Raw genomic sequence first — 23,574 nt, 5'->3', positions numbered from 1 at the left:
AGCATCTCAAGGGATGATGCAGTTTTATTCATTCTTTTGTAATCAGACTGTAATACCCAGAATATGTGTTTAACAAAAAACAAGTGACTAAACGAAAAAAAAAAAGAAAAAAGAAAAAGCTGAGGCTGGAGACAGGAATGATGGTGTATACCTATAATCTCAACCAGCATTTTCTTGGGAGATGATGTAGAAGAAACACAAGTGTGAGCCCAGCAAGGGCTACATAGAGGTACATGATATGCATCTTTCTGTGTCTGGTTCCTTTTGCTTAGCAAAGTACAATTTTTCTGCAGATTACAGAATTTCATTATTCTTTGCAGATGAAAATACTTCATATTGTGTGTATCTATAAATTAATTTATCCATTCATTTGTTGATGGGCAGTTAATCTAATTCCATATCTTAGCCATCGTGATTAGTGTTTTTGATAAGTACGGGTATGCAGGTATCCTTTTTGTTTGGTGACTTTATTTCCTTTGGATATAGAACCTGGAGTCATACAGCTGGGTCATATGGTACTCTACATGCTGTTCTCCATAGTAGTTGTAGTAACTGTCTTTTTGTCCTGTCATCTTATTGACTTCTTCTGCATAATCCCTTATTTTCTTTTGTGCTTTTTTGTTGTACATCTTTGTTTCATTTTGGTGTCTTGTACTAATAAAGTTTGTTACCTATTTTTCTCTTGTGTATCTGCTCCTTTTGTCTTCCTCTTACATTGTTCCAGTTTGTTTGTTGTTTTTTTTTTTTTTTGTCTTTTTGGTTTTTTAGTTTTTGCTTTCCTTTTTTAGATGGGGCTGCCATGTGTAGCCCAGGCTGATATTGAACTTGCTCTGTAGCTCAGTCTGTCCTCAAAATCATAGTACTTCTACTTCGCCTCAGATATGCTTAGATTTTAAGAGTATCTCTCCATTGCTGGAGAGGATGTGGACAGAAAGGAACCTTACTTCATTGTTGGTGGGAATGTAAACTTGTTCAACCACTTTGGAAAGCAGTATGGAGGTTCCTCAGAAGACTTCACATAGAGCTCCCCTATGACCCAGCAATCCCACTTTTGGGCATTTACCCTAATGTTTACAAACAAGACCACACTAAAGCTACCAGCACAACGATGTTTATTGCAGCATTATTTACCATAGCTAAGATATGGAACCAACCCAGATGCCCCTCAGTAGATGAATGGATCAAGAAAATGTGGTATATATACACAATGGAATTCTATGCCTCCATCAGAAAGAATGACATTGCCCCATTTGTTAGGAAATGGAAAAACTTGGAAAAAATTATATTAAGTGAAGTAAGCCAGGCCCAAAGAAACGTAGGTCCCATGGTTTCCCTTATTTGTAATATCTAGTATATGTATGAGTCAAGCGGAAAAGGTCAGATAATGTGATGTCAGGAAAATGAACCCTTAGATGTGTATTTTAATGTTTTTTTTCTTTCATGCATGTGTTTCTAACACATTTATAAGATTATCTCTTTGTTGCTTTGTATGTCCCTCCCCCACAGTATAACCCCTGCTTTCACTATATTTGATGTCAGTATAACTTGTGGAGGAGATGGGGAAAAACCAGTTGTTTAAGGATACAGGTGGACCTGTTGCAACAATGAGAAGTACAAGTTGTCATGTCCAAAACCAGCTTTACAACGTCGGTGCAGGGGGGGGAGGGAAGGAGAAGGATTGGGATTAGGGGGGGAGCGAGGAGGCTGGGAAGGGATGTGAAGGGTAAACAAAGGAGGAGGCTGCAATGCTTGGTAAGAAATGTACGCATTATCCTGCCCATGTAACTGTAACTCCTCTGTACAGTATGTTCACAAATAAAATTAAATTAAATTAAAAAAAAAAAAAGAGTATCTCTCCATAGATGGCTCTTTATGTATTTTCATGTTAGAAGGTTCTTCCTTTTGATTCAGGACAGAACTTTCATTTTTTTGTGAAGTTTCAACTCCCTCAGTTTTGGCTTTTCTTGGAAGGACTTTAGAGTTTCTTATTTATGAGGATAGATGTGGGTATATTAGTCTTCATTGGTAGTTATTTCCTTTTAGGTCTTAGAATATAACCTCACTCCCTCCTAGACTATATAGTAGGTTACTCTTGCTGTTAGGCTAATGGGAATATCCTTAAGTTTGACTTTATGCTGTTCTCTTGCAGATTAATTAGAGCTCTCTATTTGTCTTCGCAAATTTTTAGCAGTTTAACTTTGCTTTGATGAACACCTTTTATGGTTATGTCTACATGGACTCCTATGGGCAGCCAAGACATAAATGTCTATATGTTTGCTGAACCCAGATACATCACCTATCATTTTATTGAAGAAAGTTACTATACCTTTTGCCTTATCCATCACCTTCAGGTACTTTAAAAGTAGATTTATTCATTTAGTGGTGCTATCCTTATTCTGTTGTCTTCTTTTTTTAATGTCTGACTGTGATATGTCAATGGACCTATTTATTTACTAAATAGGTCAAAGGACCTATTTAGTAAGTGTTATTCTAGCACTTACTTTGGTCAGTGGCTTATGTTCTCAGGTATATTTTTAATTTTACTTAATGAGTACTTCATATCTAAGCTTTTGTTGTTATTTTTCAGAGTATTATTTCTAAATTTTCATTTGTACCATAAATTGTTTCCCTAATTTCTTGGCAGTGTCTGTGTTACTTTGAATCTGTTCCTATGTAATCATTCTCTTGAGGTTTTGTTTTGTTTTGTTTTTTGTTTTTTTGTTTTTTTTGTCGGCCATGGGGCCTGAAATCTGGGCCTGGGCACTGTCCCTCAGCTCTTCAGTTCAAGGCTAGCACTCTACCACTTGAGCCACTTTGGCTTTTTCTGTTTATGTGGTGCTGAGGAAAGGATCCCAAGGCCTCATGCATACAAGGCAAACACTCTTCCACTGAGCCACCTTTCCAGCCCTTGAGTTTTTTGTTTTGTTTTGTTTTTGTTTTGGGTCCGGTTGTAGGGCCTGAACTCTGGGCCTTAGCACTATCCCTCAGTTCTTCAGCTCAAGGCGAGTGCTCTACCACTTGAGCCACAGCACCACTTCTGGCCTTTTTTTTTCTGCTTATGTGGTGCTGAGGTATCGAACCCAGGGCCTCATGTATGCAAGGCAAGCACTCTACCACTGAGCCACCTTCCCAGCCCGAGGTTTTTTTTTTTAAATCATGCTTTTCAACCACACTTTATTTATTAGAGCTACTGGGTTATTCTGGAGAGATCATAATTTCTTGTTTCATCATTTTTCTAGCATTTTCTAACATAGATGTTCAGATTTATGCATCTTTCAGATCAGTTAACTCTACCACTTTTATAATCTGACTTTTGTAGTAATTGATTTTCTTCAGAAGATGTATCTGGGGTATCACTTCTGTAAGCTATGTCCATGTTAGTTCTAGTTGAACACCACAGTTTAGTGTCCTATAACTTATTTGTCTGTCAATAGGGACTTGTGTTCAATAGTAGCAAGATGAGAGCGCATGTCTGTGGCCCAGAGTTGTAATTTTCAAACTTTTTTACACTGCTTTGGGGCTAAGTTTTAAACGTTCATAGTCAGAGTTCAGTTTTGTGACATTTTGTTTTCATAAGGCTTGCATCGTGATTTATTTAAATTCATGAGACATTTTAATAGATCAGGAAGATCAACTCTGAAAAAGACGGATTTCTGGAAACAGTGAATCATTGTCAGTAAATAGAATTTATGTTTTTAAGTATAAAATATTAACATCTATCACAATGACTTTGTAAAAATAAATACAAAACATGAGAGGTACATTTGAATAATGTGTACTAAATAATGATAGAGCTGGGAAGGTGGCTCAGTGGTAGAGTATTTGCCTCACATGCATGAGGCCCAGCGTTCTATTCCTCAGCACCACATAAGCAGAAAAAAACTGGAAGTGGTGCTGTGGCTCAAGTGGTAGAGCTCTAGCCTTGAGCTGAAGCGCTGAGGGACAGCACCCAGGCCCAGAGTTCAGCCCCCATGACTGACAAGAAATAAAAAAATAAAAAAAAATAATGGTACATCCACTTCAGATGTCCAAATCTCCTATTATCTATGTGGTAGATTTGGAGGCTAGGGTAATACAGAAGTTTAAAAATCAGCAGGATGAAGACAAAGAAACAAAAAGTCTGTAAGAGTCAACATGGAAAGATGAAAGCATGAATGTTTTTAACTGTTTGGCTGGGTATCGAGCCTCATGCTTCTACTTGCAGCTACTTATGAGGACCAGGGGCAGAAGAATGATAGGCAGTCTTAAAATAATCAGTGGAAAGCCAGGCACCAGTAGCTTACATCTATAATTCTAGCTACTCAGGAAGCTGAGATCTGAGGATTGTAGTTCAGAGCCAGCTGCAGCAGGAAAGTCTGTGGGACTCATCTCCAATAAACTACACAAGAAAAGTCAGAAATTGAGCTGTGGCTCAAGGGGTAGGACACTAACCTTCAGCAAAAAGCAGCTCAGGGAAAACACTCAGGCCTTGAGTTCAAGTCCCAGGACTGCTGCAAGTCCAAGTGTGCGCATGTGCATGCCTCACACCCCTCACAAAACTAGTTCAATAAAGAGCTGGAAGCACAGCTTAACAGTACAGTACTGCTTAACCAGCATAAGACCTTGTGCTTAGATGAGATTGGGCATGTTCAGGGTGGTATGGCCATAGACAAGCTCTTGTGTTCAAACCACAATATTAAAGTAGATAAACAAACAAAATATAAGTGTGTAGCTATTGCCTCAAAAATGAATGGGTTTCTAAGAAATATATACTTAAATAACATATATATTCATATTTCAGCAGTACTAAGGTTTAAATTAAGGGTCTTTTACTTGCACGGCAAATACTCCTTGAATCAGACCTCAGCCCTTTTACTTTAGCTATTTGTTTCAGATACAGCAGTATTTTTTTTGCCTGAGGCCAGTCTTAGACCTTGATTCTTCCTATCTAACAAGGGAGGGATTACAGAAGTACACCACCATGCCCAAATTGTTTACTAGATGGCATAACTCTGAACTGTGAGCCTCAATAAACTCTCCTTCAGAAAAAATTTTAAGCCTAAATTATTTACCATATTCTAATTAGAAGGATATATACATTTATACACATAACTCTAATCTTAGGAAAGTACAATTTTATTTTTTGTAGTTTAACAAACATTTTAATATTTTTGCCATATCTATATTTTTATTTTACATCTACACTTTCACTTTACCAAGACAGTTATAGTACAAATGAGACAGTATAAACAAAATCATACACTTTATCAATTAATTTATGAATTTGTATACTGTAATTTAAACCATTATTCACCCAATTTAATGATGTCTATATTTATTTTCATGAAATTATAGAGTCTCTGAAGATTCTAAACTTGATGAAATCCTCAATTTGGCAGGAAATGCTAAATGGATTAACTACCTAATCCAATAAGTGCTTGTTTTTAACCTTTGATTAAATGTCATAATAAACATCAATATTAAAAAAAATATTTAATCTTGCATGGTGACAGTTCACTGGCGCTTCACTCCAGCCTGGACACTGACCATGGAAAAATAGATGCCTTTCTGTGCCAGCAGCTGTTGGTGGGTGCCATACTCCTTGACTTTGCCATTCTGGATCACCACAATTAGATCTGCGTTCTGGATGGTGGACAGGCGGTGAGCGATCACAATGCACGTGCGGCCTTCTCTGGCTTTGTCCAGGGCTTCTTGCACAACCTGTCCCATGATCACACAAATTAATTCTCATAAAAGTGCTCTTCCTTGACATCTTCCACAGTAGCAATTTTCCTCACTGTCCTCTTTACTATGGTCTCAGTGAAACCTAACAGACTTCAGGAACCAGGTGATCTGTCTGCCAGAGGAAAGCTCAACCGTGATTTGCCTCACTTCTGAGATGCATTATTAAAGACACAGTAGTGTCATTCCCTTAAAACCATCCCACAGAGTGCCTTGTGATGTGACTGAGTAACCCAACTCCACAGCTCATTCAGGAAATCTGAGCAAAGGTGTGAAACATCTCACTATCATCGTCTGTCTTTCAGACAGCTGAATGAATAACATTTGCTTAAACACAGGAGCATGGTCAACATTGCTCTTATGTACAGACTTTGTCCTTGTCTGAACATCCCCCTTTCCACATGGTTTCTTTGAAATTCAGGTGCTCTGAATTTCAATTTGCCTTGTATCATCTTTGCTTACCTAAATAAAAGCTACAGAATGTGCATATATATCACTGAATACTGACATAAGCCAGTGTCAACTCCCCTAATTAAATTTTGTCTCTCCAGTGACAGAGGAAAGCATAATGTTACAGCTTTTAAGAACAATGGATCCAAGTATGAAGAACACCATTTAAATCCTTACCTTTTCACTTTCTGTATCTAGAGCTGATGTAGCTTCATCCAAAAGCAAAATATGAGGCTGCCTAACCAGGGCACGAGCTATGGCAATGCGCTGTTTCTGACCACCAGATAGCTGAGTTCCTTTATCTCCAACTCTGGTGTTGTATTTCTACAAGCAGGATTGTGTTTTTATGAGACAAAACATAATAAAGTTCAGACATACAATTTGCTCAAGGAAAATAAGAATGATTAGAAAATTTTAGGTTCAGAAGTTAATAGTGGATTCAAGGAGAATTAAAGAAAAATATGAAAATGCTTCATTTAATCTTTCTTTTGGCAAAGTGACACCAGAACTTTAAAATAATTTTATGTAAGGGATGGTAGAGGGAAAACAAAGGAGGAGGCAACAATGCTCAATAGGAAATGTACTCATTACCTTGCTCATGTAACTGTAACCCCTCTGTACAGCATTTTTACAATAAAAAAACCATTAAAAATAAAATAAAATAATTTTATGTCTTACTATAAATAGCCCAAATGTTTATCAGTAAGAATATTGTTGCAATGCTAGTATCTTCTATCCCATGGTGGCGTTATCCATTTAAAACAAGGACTGACCAGGAAAAGGTATTGGATCTGAACAGCTATCCATGATAACTGAAACTTGTCTTATTATAACTAGGAGTAACCACCCTCTCTGCATTTTTAAAGCAAGGATGAAAGGAAACTCTTTGGATGTTAGCTTTTACTGTCTTTGTTTTATGAAACTCTTTCTAACACGTATCTAATTTTAATGAATGCTAACAAATTCCAGATCTGTGACTGAAAACTGAAGTTCCTTATAAACGTTTGCTTTGTTTCATTTTTGAGCTTCTTTTCATATTCTCCCACATAGGTTCCTACTATAAACCATAGTCTCTACTCAAGAAGAATACAGAGGGCTGGGATGTAGCTCAGTGGCAAAGCGCTTGCCTAGCAAGTGCAACGTCCTGGGTTCGATCCCCAGTACCAAAAAAAAAAAAAAAAAAGACAAAAAAAAATACAGTTAAAAAAACAAACAAATAAACAAAAAAAAGAAGAATACAGATAAGAGTCTGAGGGTGGGACCAGACAGTGGAAATAGGAGGGAGCAGCCTGTACAATTAGAAAACTGTACTACCTTACTCTTTATAGGCCTTTGCCAGGTTGAAATGACAAACTTGGGCTCTGATCCTTCTATTTATGTTTGACTGTTAATTCCTGTTTGACATAGGACCTGCCTATATTCTTTTACTTTTCTGTTTTTGCTATATCTGGCAACTGCTCAGAATAAACTCTCCCCTTTATAGATGGCATGAGGGGACCCCTGGTGAGGCTTGGCAGATACGCAGATTCGTGAGCCTGGCTCCCCTGCACTGTGGCTGCCTCAAATGGCAGATGAGTATGTGGTTCTGGTAGGTGCAAAGTCTCCAGGTTGATGTGAAAACAGCACTGGGTGCGGCAGTAGGTGAGGGCAATATCCTGGAGCAAGAGGGACAGGAATCCAGCTTCTGCACAGTAAGTCAATCTTGGCACTGTGTACTCATATAAAAAATGATTTTTAGCCAGACAATACAACTTAGAGTGTCATCTAGCCCATTAAGAGGGAAAAGAAACTAAATGAATGCAGAAGAAATGTGAGTGACAGAGATTAATCACAAATCGAGAAAGACAGACTCCTTGCCCTAGACAGATTTATTTTACCTTAAAGAGCTAGATAATAGTTGATTTCTCTGTTTCTGCTGTGCAGCCTACATTGATATAACTGGGACTTTTAAACTTCAGACATCTTGATTTGAACATCCAAGTTTTTATGTAATGGGACTAGTGGGACATTTCTAACAAGCTTCCAGGTTATCCAAGTTTGAGAATCACTGACTTCTCAAAGCCATAGGGGAAAGAATTTTCTACTTTCAATGTTCAAAGTAGAGTTATTTATGTCAGGCTGAACTAGATTGTTGGAGAAGGGAAGGTGGGGCATAGGCTCCTCCCTGGGCCTGTGTGTGGGATAACTGTTATCTGCAGAAGAGACTTAGGAAGAGAAAAACTTTGGAAAGAGTCACCATGAGGCAACTTGCTTCCGTGTTAGTTTTAGGCTACTGAGCTTCAGTCTTAAAACCTTTCTTAAGAGAGACTGACAGGTTAAAGAGTAATTTATATTTTTAGAGAAACTGAGAGGAGATGCAAACAAACAGCTCAGATAAGATTTTGACAACCCTTCAGAATAGGGCTTGAGATTCACAATGGTTACAATGATTAAAAATTATGTAATACCATGATTGTCTCAATGGCACAGTCCCATTAAAACAGAGATGGCTTTCTGGCCTGGTCCAGCTGTCTGACCTTGCTGTACTCCACAGAGAGGCTTGAAGTTTGGAGAAGAGCTGAAAAGTAGCAGAAGGAAGAGAAGAGAGGACAGCAATGGGGAGGAAAGTCATGCAAGCCACATTGGCAGGACTGAAAGCATCAGGTCTACAGGTGGAGACTTAAATGCCACCTGCAGGGCCTCCCGTCCCTCACACTTATAATTGCTAGTGCCCAACTTCTTAAATCAAACCTCCAATGCTTATGACTTTAGTTGTTTTTTTGAGTAGGAACTCACACTTTTGGTCATGGGGAAAGCCAATGACTATAGTTATGTACCACAATAAGATTCTGTTTGCTGAGACAAAAGCCTCAGTAATATTTTTCTCCCTAACTGGCCTCAACCCATGATCTTCCTAATCTCTTCTTCCTGAGTGGCTGAGATTACAGGTGTAAGAAGGTATCCCAAATGCTTGCTGACTTGGGAGGGGGTGTTCAGTATGCTAATTTCTTTTACCATTGGCAAATTAGCCTTTTATGGTAGCTTTATTATACTGTGCTTATATGGTGCTTATCTATTCTGTTTGAAGCCCAAATATAAAAAAACATCAAAGGATAGATTGATAAGGTTGCTAAAGAGGATATTCAAGGCCAGAATGACATACATCAGGCAGCGAGTCAATGAACTGGTGTATGTTGGCCTCCTTGGCCGCCCTGATGATCTCATCCTGGGACACAGTCCGGCTGTTGTCTCCATAGGCGATGTTCTCAGCAATGCTGCAGTCAAACAGGATGGGCTCCTGTGACACAATGCCCAGGTGTGCTCGGAGCCACTGCACGTTCAGTTGCTTTATTTCCTTGCCATCCAGAAGCTACAAATAAGATATCAGAGATCAACTTTAGGGCTAGCACACTTTTGACTTAGTAAAATTAATATCATAATTTAATACTGCAAAATTGTCAAGTTATTGTGAGATTGAGGACATTTCATTTGTTTTACCTTAGATTGTCAAAGTTAGTCCACTAATGCCATAAGTATACAATCAAGAAAAGGTCCCAGCACATTTCTTACATTTTAAACTCTGCTTTATATAGCTGCAACTTTTGTTTTGTTTTGTTTTGTTGGTGCTTCTGGGACTTGAAATCAAGGTTACATGCTTGCTAGGAAAAAGCTCTATCATTTGAGCTATAAATATACATCGCATCATAACCCAGGTTTCTGATACATGCACTAGTAGGAATAATAGGCCTCTTTTTCCTGAAGATATTCAAGTACTAATCCCTAGATGCTGTAAATACTTCATGTTATATACCATGGGATACTTGGCATCTTCAATACTTAGGCATAGGAATAGAGAAGGATAGGCTGCCCACCCCCCAGTGCCAGGCTTTCTAGATCACCCTAGAAGATGGGAGGTGGCTTATTATAGTGTTGCTGAGTAAAAGCCATAAATGATTCAGCACTGCCAGTGTAATCATCTGCTTTCATTCTAGAGAGAGGTGTTCATGATCTCTGAAGGACACAGCATGTGCTGAATCCTAAGTCACATGTACTGTATATATCCCATCCCTAGCTTAGGCTTAGGAAAGACTGCTGACCAGGAGCAGGTAGATCTTTGCTATAGGAATGTCACTTCTGCATGTCAAGTTGTAAAGTACAGGGATGGAAAAGAGTCATGACCTCTTGTACCAAGCCAGTTCTCATAGAAACTATTCTGAACATCTTTGGCTTTCTAATTTTTAGTAAGTGAAGGCAGAAAATAGAATGTGGAAAGAAGCAGCATAAAAGCAATATAAATATGTAGCTAAGCAGTAGATCTTTTTAAAATAAATAATTTAAGAGGGAGTTTTAAGTAGATCATTATTCCAGGCTTAAACCTCTGGCAGCATACAGTAAATATCTAATAAAATCACAGGACATTGGAATAATGCCAGTAAACTTTACTGAATTTCTTCTTTACATGAGAGAGGAAAACATTATTGGATCTCCTCTCCCATGCACAAACAGACCAGCAGTATACTCTAAATTCAATACTTTACTAGCATTGCTTATGGTTGCCCTCACTCTGGGCAACAACTAGGTTCAGCGATGTCAGTAAAAGCCATGACTAAAAGTTCCATGTGCTAAGAGTTGCTATGGACTTCCAGATTAAAACAAAGTTTCAGAATCTAGATTCCATCAGACTGGTTTTAATTCAGTGACCCATTGAAATCTAACCACAACAAGGGAGATGAGTGGTGTAAAGTGTAGTTACAGAGGAGGGCAGAAGGGCAGTGTTGAGGAGGTGGCTGGAGAAATTGGCTGCTGCAACTGGTCCAGCCTGAACACCAAACCTGAGCTTCCACGAGTTTACCTAACAAGGACTAGAGCTAAGAGTCTTGGAAGTTATGGTTTCATAAGGAGACTGAAGCACATCCAGGCACGTAGTTGATGAAAACCCTGAAAGGAACTGAATAAGAAAGCGTGCTCACCACTGTGCCGGCCAATGGGTCATAGAAGCGCTCCAGGAGCTGCACCACCGTGCTCTTCCCACAGCCGCTGCTGCCCACCAGAGCCAGCGTCTGGCCTTTCTTCACCTGCAGACTCAGTCCCTGAAGCACTGGGATGTCTGGCCGGGTGGGATAGTTGAACTTCACTTCATTAAAGGTCACATTTCCTTCCAACACCTTCTAAAACGAGAAGAGAAACTCAATTTGCTGCAGTGCTGAAAATGCAAATTAGGATGGACAACTTTTATTATTAGGCATTTAGGTAAGAGCCTGATTAATAAGATTTCTAGGTGGGCAGTATTTTTTATCTGGGTTATATCAAAGTACTGGCTATTAATAATATTGTCAACATTTAGTAAAATAACAATGTGATCTAGATCCTATATTATTGTTAGCATATAAAATGGAACTTTTATTAAATTTCCTATTCAAAGTGCTATTATTCAGGAGTTAGGAATAGATCATATTCTCAGAACACCACACTCACTGGCTTTAATCCGTCTGTGCTGTAGCTGTCAATCTCCGGGACTTTTTCAATGAGCATGATGACATGAGATGCTGACACTTTGGCTTTGGCATAGTCAGGAGCAAGTGAACTGACCTGTCCAACTGCCATGGCGCCAAAGACAATAGCTGAAAAGACCCTGGAAAATTAAAAAAAAAAACTCTATTACATTTTCTTACACCCTAAAGACAGCAATGGTAGCAAGCTGGTATTGTTTACAGCCAAGCAGCGTTGCTTTAAGTAATTAGAAAAGTTACACAAAACACATTTTCAAGGATATTTTTTATTTTCTTTATGTAGTTGTACAAAGGGGTTAGTATTCAATAAATCAGTTTATAAGTTTAATGCATCTTGGTCAATACTACCTCTTTCATCGCGGAAATTAGCACTTTGCTTGTAAATTTAACTTCATTTCAGTTCGAAACTGTGATTGCAAAGTGTTGGTTTTTTTCCACCTCTGTTAATACCCTTACCTTCTTACATGACCTTTTAGCACTTCTGTTCAAGAAGGGCATTCTGATATCCTGCGTGTTGCATCTTTGTTGGGCTGTGTCTTGGTATGTCCTACAGGATGTGGTGGACATTACTGTTGACAGTTGCATGTCTATGAGTCAGAGTAGGCTTTGTGTTTTCCCCCACTCTCTTTTATTAGTTAGTTGTGGCTCACTGTAGACGTACAGTGATCCTAACTCTTATCCACTAGGTCCTTCCCAAATCAAGAGAGCTGAGCCTAGGTATTCGTGTATGGTACTGAACTTTAGTAACTGTTTGGTTGTTACACAGCATTATTGTGGAATTGTCGTCGAATATAGTTGGTGCTGGTAGAATGCTATCAGATTCTTAGAAAACCTAAGGAGACAAGCTAGCATGAGGGTACACACCTATAATCCCAGCATTTGGGAGGGTGAAGCAGTAAGATTATCAGTTCTGAGTCTGTCTGGGCTAAACAGTGAAGTCCTGATTTAAAAAAATATATTTTTTAAATGAAGAAAGGAAGGGAGGAGGGAAGACGAAAAAGAGGAAAGGAGAGAAAAAGTGAAGAAAGTGAAAAAAGGAAAACGTATGAACCATGCAACAAGGTGTTCCTCATGGACCTATTTATGATGCAGTTCCCACAGTAGACCTGCATTCTTGATCTATAACATGAGAATCATGGCAACAGAGCTTTGAGAGGTCAGTGTTTTTGCCTGGACACTTTCCCAAAATTGATTTCTGTGTTCAGCAGTAGGGAGCTGTATATTTGATTGTCAATTGTTAAAATTTTGTTTTAACTATATTTTTTTCTAGTATTGGGTATCAAACCCAGGATATTGCACTTGCTAGGCAAGCACTTTGCTACTGAGATATATCCCAACCCTAAAACTTTTCTTTTTCTTTCTTTTTGTCAGTCATGGGGCTTCAACACAGGGCCTGGGCTCTATCCTTGAACTTCATTTGTTCAAGGGTAGGGCTCTATCACTTTGAACCACAGAATCACTTGTGGCTTTCAGATGATTAACTGGAGATAAGAGCCTCACAGACTTTTCTGCCCAGGTTGGCTTTAAACAGCGACCCTCAGATTTCAGCCTGATGAGTAGCTGGGATTACAGTATGAGCCATTGGTGCCCAGGCTTAACGAGTTTTTTTCCACTGGAAAAAAAAAACCCTGTTTTTTTTTTTAATATATAACAGCCCTTAGAATATTAGAACATTATAAAAAAACAACTTATGTTTCTCTGAATGCATGCTTTATTACACTCCAGGGCACAGTTACTAAAGCATCTTTTTAAGCAATGAGCCTGGAACATCATATTTGAGAATCTTTCCAGAATATTCAGAATCTGCCACTTCTTTTTCTCCCAGTTCTGTACAACATAACAATTGTTTTCATTTTACAAAATAGCTCTAAGTAAGTCATACCCATTTAAAACAGAGGATCCTTTTCAAAAGAACTGCTTTTCAGACAGCCCACTCCATTTGTTTTTACTCACTTTGAAAATTGTTTTGCAAATTTAAGGCACAAGTGTAAGCAATTTTCATAGACTGAAAGGTTTGCAATAAAGGAATATATCAAATAATTATCCAAGCAAGTCCCAAATCAATGGTACATGACTTTATTCTTTGAATCATCTTTGCAAACAGCACCTGTATAACATTTCTCAGACAATTATAGAAATAGAAACTAAATTATCTGCACAGATACCCTCAACTGAAATATAAAGAAGTCTGTGCATAGGTGGAAATATTACAATTTAGCATGCACTATAGCATATAGTATGGTATGTATTGAACATATTATCTTGTCAGATTTATGATTCTAATTTGACTGTAAAATTGCATTGCCACTTTTAGCTTCTGACATGAAAGGGCAGAATTTCACCTGTCATCAAAAGAGAAACTGCAAAAATTTGCATACACTTTTTACTACCAAACTATAGATTTGGTTACTTTTATAGAATAATTTAGTTCAGGTTTGTCTTTCCCAACTGAGGTACCATTTTCTATATTCATAGTAAGATTTCAGATTCATAGAATCTAGTTTTCATTTGTCATAGTTTAACTTCTCCACCTGTTATCTTGCAAGTGATTTTCTTTTTTTTAATCAAGAAATACATTATCCTGGCATCTCCCAGAAGTTGTAGAAATTAGCACACCACCTCTATACCTTAACTGCCTGTAGGAAAGCCTTTACATGAGGTCATCAGACCACTTGCTCAGAGTTAGGCTTCTTCCCAATGTTAAGACCTTATGCAGACCTCTGGATTGATGCATCCCTCCAGCCACACATTGGGAGAGGTCAGATAGTGAGTCAGCACTGGGAAAAAGAGAGTTTACTAATGAAACTCAGGGTCTCAAGGATGACATACAAAGCCTTGGAGGCAAAATGTCAGTCTCTCATTCACCAGGATCATAGGAATTTCAATCAAGACACGAAGCATGTGGATTCCTTCTTTACTTTTACTTGTAAGCATTAACCCAGTACTTACAATAGAACATCTTCAAATACCATCAGCTCACGGGCCACCAAGTAGGCACCAAACCGGAAACAGGCAGCATAGGAAAAGTACATCATTGCCTGAGTGAAGGAGAACGTGATTCCAAAGATGTGTGCTTTCTTCAAAGCATTTCTGGAAAAAGGACATTTGAAAACTTACTCCCTTTTCATTTATTCCTTAAAATATAGTTCAATAGGTTAGTAAAGGAGAACAGAAAGTAACTTACAAAAATAGACTTAGTGTGGAAAGAAATAAGTTAGATCTCCTTTTATTTCCCAGTAGTGTAAATTTAGGGAACTCCCTAATCTTTGAACCTTGATGTCTTCATTCTTTAACACAGGATTAACTATACTTTAACAAGCTCGTATAAAGATCATCTAAGCCTGTGAAACTTGTAAAGAGTAGTTTAGGGATTAACAAATGACTTCCCTTCCTTTTATCCAACTATTGAATACAGACATGTGTCCTCTATAAATAAACATTCATCCCGCACACATTCACACAACAGTCATAGCATAGGATACCCTGTGGGTGGCACAGGGCCACAATGTCCCTGGCCTTGGGGATCTCAGAGTTCTGCTGCATCATTATTTACACAGCAGAGGTACTCTTTGAATAACAAGTTGTGGGAAAAGAAGTAGTACTTAAAAATCTTGAGGAGTTAAGAAGTATGAATACAGGTTCATAGCCCTAGGCATTATGAAATGGAACTCAGATATATCGAGTTGTGAGAGGGCAGATTGGGGAGCCAGAAGATCTCTGGGCTTCCTATTCCAGCTTTAATGTATAAGTTTGTCTATTATTTTTCCTATATATTGGTATTTTTTAAATTTATTTCTATTTTTACTGTTATTGTAGAGTTGAAATACAGAAGGGTTGGACTTACATTTATCAGGCAATGCGTACAATTCTTTTTGAAACATGTCTCGCCTTCCCTTGCTCTCTTCCAGTTTTTCCCTCCCATCCCCACTGGCAAGATGTACAATTCATTTTCCATGTAGTATCTAGTGAGTACCACTATTGTATTTGTTCACCCTTTGTTCCGCCTTTTCTGTGACCCCACCTCTTACCCTTTCAAATAAACAAACAAGACAAAAGGAAAAGAAAACAAAAACAGCAATAACAGCAACTAAAAAATGTTTCTTGTTTCTTTTTCTTGGAGTTCATTTCATAAAATATTTTATATGACCATATGCACATAAATAGTGAGCCTTTGTCAATCACTCCTACGCATATCCTCCTTTATCCTCAGTGCAACCACTATGGAAAACAGTATGGAGGCTCCTTAAAAGCATAACCATAAAAGAAAAAGAGCCAGGTACCGGTGGCTCACGCCTATCATCCTAGCTTCTCAGGAGGCTGAGATCTGAGCATTGCAGTTCAAAGTCAGCCCAGGCAGGAAAGTCTGTGAGACTCTCATCTCCAATAAACTACTCAGAAAACCACAAGTAGTGGCACTATAGCTCAAGTGATAGAGCTCTAGCTTTGAGCTGAAGAGCTAAGGGACAGCACTCAGGCCCAGAGTTCAAGCCCCATGATCGACAAAAAATAAATAAATAAAAGAATAAAAAACAGAAATCCCTGGGCATTTATCTAATAGAACACAAACAACACCACACTAAAGCTACCAGCACAACTATGTCTATTGCAGCACTGTCTACCATAGCCAAGGTAAGGAATCAACTCAGATGTCCCTCATTGGATGAATTGATCCAGAAAACGTGCTATATATATACAGTGTAACTCTATTCATCAGAAAGAACAATATTATACCATTTGTTAGGAAATGGAAAGACTTGGGAAAAATTATATTAAGCAAAGTTGGGGAGAGACAAAGAAACATAGGTTGTGTGGTTTCCCTCATCTGTGGCAACTAGAATGTGCCTATAAGTCTACAAAAGCATGATCAAATGATTAAAGTACATATTGGTATTTCAAAGAATACTATTGTCCCCAAAATGGCTCTAAGGTCAATACAAAAAACATCTAAAAACCTATTGATAAGGTCCATGTTTCTTATTAGATAAGAAACAGAATCAGAAAGGTTGGGCTTGCTCACGTTCACATCATTGTTTCCAGCCTTTGCTACATGTGTTATCCTAGGGACAACACAGGTTTAGGCAGCGTTACTCTTCAGTGTGCCACAATACTCATACTTCCATGTTCCACAAACGTTCTCAGCCACAATTAGAGTTCTCACCCACAATTATCCAAACTACATTAGATCTATTATAGAGAGATTTGTGTCAGATCTAGTATCTGAGAGTCTACCTCAGAGATGCTCCTGCTTTTGTTTCAGGTTCCTCATTTCTCTGCAGGGTAATTACAATGGTTCTCATGGCAAATTATCCTTCTGAACACAAATATGGCAACTGAAGCATTTCTCACTCTTCAGGAGTTCTTACCTGTATGGTACCTGCAAACCCTGGGAATACATCTGTTCAAACTTCTGCTCCCGAGTCAAAGAAACCACAGTTCTGAAGTTTTCTATTGCTTCAGTGGCAATCTGCAACAGACATTATGCATTATGAAGAGGCCAAAGTGCAAACAGAGGCAACTGATGTAAAGTCTATTAGTCTATTAAACAGATTGATAAAATTAAGTTATGACTATATGTCATTGATTTACCATTAACTATTTACTATGAGCATCTTCTCTGTAAAAAAGTATATTAAGTAAATTATCAAAATAAATTTTTAAATCTGGAAGAAAGATAAACTAATTTAACCATCCCTTCTTTCAATGAAATCAGGGAAGGCATGTTCCTAAAGTCACATAGCTATATAAATTCTCAAAATTAAGCTGGAAACTCAGTATTTTTATATCTTATGCAGTGCTCTTTCTACTATGCTGGTCATATTTTGTTTATTGTCATTTTACATATTTTTGAAAATGTGATATTTACATTTGATCTTTATATTGCCAATAATCATTGGAGAGGTTGAAAAGGTAGATAATCAAGTTACATACCGATTTACATACATACATAAATACATATATGCATACATACATACATACTGGCCTGTGTAATTTTTCCGCTAAGCACACATCTTTAACAATTTTATATGTACTTGCCTTAATATATATTAATAGTATTTTCTAAAGTTATTGAATATACATTTACATTGGGAATCAATGAGTAATTAACATTCTAGCCATTTAAGCATTCCTAACAATGTTTCTTTCTCTTGCTTTCTCTCTTGCTTTTTTTTTCTTTTTTCTTTATTTTTCCCTCAACCTGGGGCTCGACCTCAGGGCAATGTTTCTGCGCCTCTTCGTGCTCAAGGCTAATGCTCTACCACTTGAGCCACAGCGACACTTCCAGCTTTTTTTGAGTAGTTTACTGGAGATAAGAGTTTCACAAATTTTTCTGCCCAGGTTGGCTTTTGACCATAATCCTCAGATCTCAGCCTCCTGAGTAGCTAGGATTACAGGTATAAGCCACCAGTGCCTGGCTTTCATTTTTTATTTTTGTAGTGTATTGTGTAACAAAACATAATAGTAAAAAATATTTTTCTCAGCTTATATAAGCAGTTATATTTAGTTTCATTCACCTTTCCAGAGCCTTCTAGCTCTTTCTTATCTTTTAGTGCATGTCCAGACAACATTTTCATTTCAACAACTCCTGCGATCGCAATGATGGGCACAATTGCCAGGAGCAAAAGTGTCAATTGCCAGCCATAGATTAAGGATATAATGATTCCTGTTCCAAGATTTGCGATATTCTGAGTAATTAAAGCAAGTCTGGAACCTGTAGCCTGAAAAACAAAACAAATTAATCATATTTTTATATTATCTTTAAAAAACATGCCCATGAATTCTTAAGGATTATGAAAATTAAATAACATTAAAAAATCATTTCAGATATGAGATAAAAGTAAAATTTTACTTAAAATTTCATTATAAAGGTGATGTACAAAGAGGTTACAGTTACATCAATTGGGTATTGAGCACATTTCTTTTTGCACAGTGTCACCTCCTCCCTCATTTCTCTCAGTTTTTTTTCCTTCCGACTCCTTCACCCTCAAATTGTATCATTCATTTCCAACAGTTTCTAGACTGAGTATCACTGCTGAATTAGTTCACCTCTTGTCCCACTATTTCTGCACTTACCCTTAAAATTTTACTTTTAAGATGTTTGTTTGGTTGTTAAAATGCAAATATTTATGACTTCTGAATACTGCAAGAAGATCAATACAGAATTCAGTTTCTCTGTGTTCTGCTATTCTAACACCAAGAAAATGTTTATTCACTAAAGGTAAGCACTAAAGCATGCTAAGCCAATTAGTAAAGTAAAAGAATAATTATTTCATTAAACCTGGAATGATAGAAATTATTAACATTATGTATGTCTCTACTTAAAACTTAAAGCTGAAATTTGCTATTAAAATATTCCAATATATCCAGGATTATTTGAAATTTTTATGGTGTTTAATTAAACTTGAGTTGATTTTGAAACAAATCCATAGGTTTGAAAGGCCACCATGTAAGCTGCAAGTATATCAAGTGGTAGGGTCCTTTCTTAACAAGCGTGAAGCCTCTGGTTTGATCCTTAATATATATATATATTTCCCCCTCACAAATGAAAAAAAATTCCAAGCACCAATTTCACTGCTAAGCTCTGGGCACGAAACCACCCAACTCTGTACACATCTCCCCAGGACATCTAATGTGGGCATTACAAACATTCATTCGCACATAAAACTCTCAGTTCTCCCAAGCCTACGTCTCCAGTGGGTTTCTAATTTCATTAAAAGTGAATCATAGTTTCTCAGTTGTGCTAGTGAAACATTCAAAATCATCCTTAAATTCTATTTCTCTTCCATTACTCAATTATTTAATCCAATGAGCAAAATCTATAGGTTTACATTTCATCACCACCTGGAGCATACCCACACTATCATTCCTCTGTTGGGTTATTGTAATAGACTCTCTCTTCCTGTTCTTGTATCCTTCACCTTGTCTACACAATAGCTATACTGATCTATTAAATGATTCAGATGCTACATTGAATTCCACAATGGTTTTTTATCTGATTCCACGCACAATGCTAACCACACCATTATGGCACTTCTTCCTCTGGCCCTCATCCGGTTGTCCTACCCTTCCTGTTATTTGAGCAATAAATGTTTCAGCCTCAGAGACTTTGCACTTGCTACTTTTCTGGTCACAACACTCCTTCTAGACACCCATTAGGATGATACCTTTCCTACCTTAAGCCCCATTTCTTATATCACCATGTCACTGGGTTCATTCTCCTTGACCATTACAACGCTTCTAGATCCATATCTGAGTTCCATTTTTCAAACAGCACAGTTTGAAATCTGATCTACAAGATAGACTCCATCAAGACAAGACCCATGTCTTATCTATAGAGTTTACAGTTACCTCATGCAACAGACATTGTGATTTACAAATTGATGGAAATCTTGGGTTTGGTTAACTTGTTAATGCAAAGAGATTTGTAATTCTTAAGAGACAGTAATTCTTAAAAATCTATATTAAAATTTAGCAACTCTCTCTACTTCTGTATTCATCATCTAATTTATCCTTCTAAAAGCTTCATGTATTACACAGAGAAATCATCAGTATAATATTGCCTAAAAGGAAGGTTGAAAGGTAAATACTGTTAAGATGCAAGATGAAGGACACAGTAGAGAGTGATTTTTTGTTTTGTTCAAATACCACATCGTATTATAAATCACCATTAAGTTGTGGTAGTAAAAGAAAGTCTCTTCAGCCACGAATCAAAGCCAGATGTTTTGAATCCAAAGTTATTCCTGCTACATACACTTTAATTTTTAATATGCTTTCCTAATTCTTTCAGCCTGTTCTTTAAAAATATCTTCTGGTTGTTCCTCCTAAACTATAATGCCCCTAAACATTCTGGTAAAAATAACATATTTAATTTTATTATCAGCAATTACAATTTCCTACTGACATTTATCACTATAATAGACTGGTCCTGAGGATATGCTGAGAACACTTTTCCAAGTAACAATTCTTTTGCATGTACCTTATAGTATGAATAATATAACAATAACAGAAAAATGTTGTACATTATCTTAACACTATATGGCATACAATGCATAAGTAGTTAACGGTTGATATAAGCTTTATAAGGTATATGATATATCTAGTGGTTGGATATGTATTTACATTTTCAAAAAGATGAGGATGGGGATGATGAAAACTAACACCTGTGATGAGAAAGTGAGTCTCACCATCTTAAGGTTTATAATAGAATGAAGACAAACCCTAACAGCAAGGAGGTACCTACCCCTTTTACTTGTGCAGCATCATTGGCAAGCCTGGTGGTCAAAGCTCCAGTGGTATTTTTTGGGTTATCAAACCAGCTTACATCCTGTGAAACAGAAGGGATTTTTTTCTCTTAAAAGTTCTAATTACTAGATTCTTACTTGTGGAGGAAAGTGACAGGGTCAGTTTTGTCACTTGTGTCCTGTGCATGTAGCACTCAGGATATAGCAATCAAAAATAAGAAAGAGATTTAATAATGACATAAAAATGAAATTTCACTTGTTAAATTTTTTTTGAGAATACAAGAGTCAACAGAAGCAAGCTTTCTTAAATCATAAAGTCTGGGTGCTAGCAAGACCACAAGTAAACAAAAATACACTATTATCTCCAGTGGTAATAAACAGAAAGAATAGAACAGGGTCAGAATGACAAATATTTTAATGTCTACCTGAAAGCAGTTCTACACTATTAAGAACTTGGTCATTAAGAACTGTGATACAATTGTTCGTATGAATTTTGCAAGTTTTGGCAAATGCTCCCCACTAAATATACAGGGTCTCAGAGTGTCATGACACCCACGATTGCCTTCAAGAAGAATGACATCATCCCTTCATTTGTACACTTGTTTTTGTATTCTAGATTTTCAGCATGACTCTGCATACACTAGCCATAGGTCTTAACCAATTTGGTATTATCTATTTTCATATTTTTATTCCCTGATAAACATATTTTTGTAGCACCACTTGAAGTTTTCTGCATTGGAGCTGTTTCAGCATAAAACATTTGATTAACTCATTCTGTTATTTATTTATTTTCTCCTTCTGTGTGAATGTTTTTAATCTGCATATGGCTCATTGTTCTACAGAAGCTGAAATGATTCTGTATGTCAGGATTTGTCATCTTGAGTTCATCAAACTGGAGTGTGAAATGAAACATGTTGGCAAACTGTTTAGCAGAAAGCTGCACTGGCTCTAGATGCTGGGCTGGAGAATACGGTTACTTGTCATAAAGCAACTTCTAACTTCTGGAAAATGACATAACATTCCTTAAATTTGCTACTAGTGGATTGTCCACACCTCATGCCTTCTCCTGAAACTTCTAGCCGTCTTGATTCTGGATTCCTCTTGTATTTCATAGCCAGCTCCTCTGTATGATTCTAAGTCTTCCAATTGCTTTCGCAACTTTTAATACTACATTCACCTGATTATAAACTTCCTTCTCAGAATCTGTGGGCTACATATCTTCAGCCAGTGCTGGTAATTCTATCCTTGTTTGCCCATCCTCCCTGTGCTCTCAAGCAAGCCCCTCTGACCTCCATGATGGGCCACAGTGGCTCTTCGGTGGCTGGAAAGGGAGCCCAGCTTTGAAGCCCTAAGCATCTGCGACAGTGGTAAAACTGTGCTTGAGGCCTTTTTTAATGGAGTTGTCCTCATGTGGTACCCCTTGTCCTTTCTTCCCACACCACACACAGAGATTCAATGGGTGGAGAGTAGAGTAGGTATAGGGCAAATGTAACATTCTAGGAGTTGATATCTGATGGTGTCTGGGGTACATTATATATGACCTTTATATATTTATAAAGATTCTAGAATTTACCATCAGACATGTGGCTAGTGTAATGCATTTTGTCTCAGCAGGTTTTTAGTTAGAGTGATGTTCATGTTGGAAGAAGCATTCTGGCTATAGAGAAGGAAAACACACAGATTAGGATAAAGATGGAGGAAATGTGAATAGCATGGAGGCTCTTACAATCTTAAACACAAAGAGAAGCCTTCAAGGATTTTAGCCTTGATGCTGTCTGTCACCTACTGATATGGGCAAAGAGTTCCTGGAAAGAAAAGAAGAGTAGAAAGCTGAAATTTAGGAAATACTAAAGCATAAAACATTTATTAGATATCCAAATAGAAAGTTGAACAATAACTGTAGTTATTTAGCTATCGTTAAATAACTGTAGTTCAGAGCAGAAGGTAGAATTAGATTAAAAGGAAATCATCTGAAGAACGAATATTGAATTTTTCTTTAATATCTGGGTACTGGTGACTTAAGACTTGTGATCCTAGCTACTCAGCAGGCCAAAACCTGGAAGAGTGAGGTTCACAGCAAACAATGCAGGAAAGTTAGTAAGACTGTACCTTCAATTAACTACCAAAAAGCTAAACTGGGAGCATGGTTCAAGTGGTAGGGTACCAACCATGAGCAAGTAAGTGAGTGAGTTCAAGGCCTCTGAGCTGAAATCCTGATGCCAAGAAAAGAGATATCTATTGTAAAATCATGTATTTTTTTAAATAAATAGGTATGGTGAATTTTAATTGTGAATCGATGTCTGTCACAAGTAACTATAGCCCTGAAAAAAGATACTTGGAATGGCCATTTACATTAAAGTAACAGTAAACAATTTTTTCAAAAGCATTTAAGAAAAATGGTATAATTTGCTTTGTATTATTCGTAGGTATGTAGGCATGTTTTTCCTTGCTGGAGTATAACTTCTTTGAAGGCTAGAACCAATCAGATTTGAAATATTTGCAATATTTGGCATTATATCTTGTAAACAGAAGGCTTATTATATGCTGCCTCATAGAATAATTTATGGTGAGGATATTATACTTTCTACTCAGCTGTGAGAGTATAATGGACTGGAAATTGGCCAAGAGGCTGGTAGAATGAAGGCACATTTGGCCCAGGACTCAAGGATCACTAA

General features: G+C 37.4%; 1 protein-coding gene across 1 annotated transcript in view; it reads right to left on the bottom strand.

Annotated features, from left to right (window-relative positions):
• Positions 1 to 5,301: 5,301 nt before the first annotated feature.
• Positions 5,302 to 23,574, bottom strand: part of Abcb1 (ATP binding cassette subfamily B member 1) — a 65,362-nt gene continuing 47,089 nt past the window's right edge. The window contains exons 20-28 of the mRNA XM_042684489.1: positions 20,899 to 20,982; positions 18,173 to 18,376; positions 17,024 to 17,124; positions 14,610 to 14,750; positions 11,626 to 11,782; positions 11,121 to 11,318; positions 9,314 to 9,520; positions 6,349 to 6,495; positions 5,302 to 5,700 (exon numbers count right to left, since the gene is read on the bottom strand). Of these exons, the coding sequence (XP_042540423.1) occupies positions 5,494 to 5,700; positions 6,349 to 6,495; positions 9,314 to 9,520; positions 11,121 to 11,318; positions 11,626 to 11,782; positions 14,610 to 14,750; positions 17,024 to 17,124; positions 18,173 to 18,376; positions 20,899 to 20,982 (1,446 nt within the window). The 3' untranslated portion in view covers positions 5,302 to 5,493. The remainder of the gene's footprint in view (positions 5,701 to 6,348; positions 6,496 to 9,313; positions 9,521 to 11,120; positions 11,319 to 11,625; positions 11,783 to 14,609; positions 14,751 to 17,023; positions 17,125 to 18,172; positions 18,377 to 20,898; positions 20,983 to 23,574) is intronic.

Source organism: Dipodomys spectabilis, unplaced genomic scaffold, assembly GCF_019054845.1.
Source record: "Dipodomys spectabilis isolate Male_0828 unplaced genomic scaffold, ASM1905484v1 ptg000089l, whole genome shotgun sequence".
Lineage (NCBI taxonomy): Eukaryota > Metazoa > Chordata > Mammalia > Rodentia > Heteromyidae > Dipodomys > Dipodomys spectabilis.
Note: the sequence above shows the minus strand (reverse complement) of the source record. Positions and strands in the feature narration are given on the sequence as shown.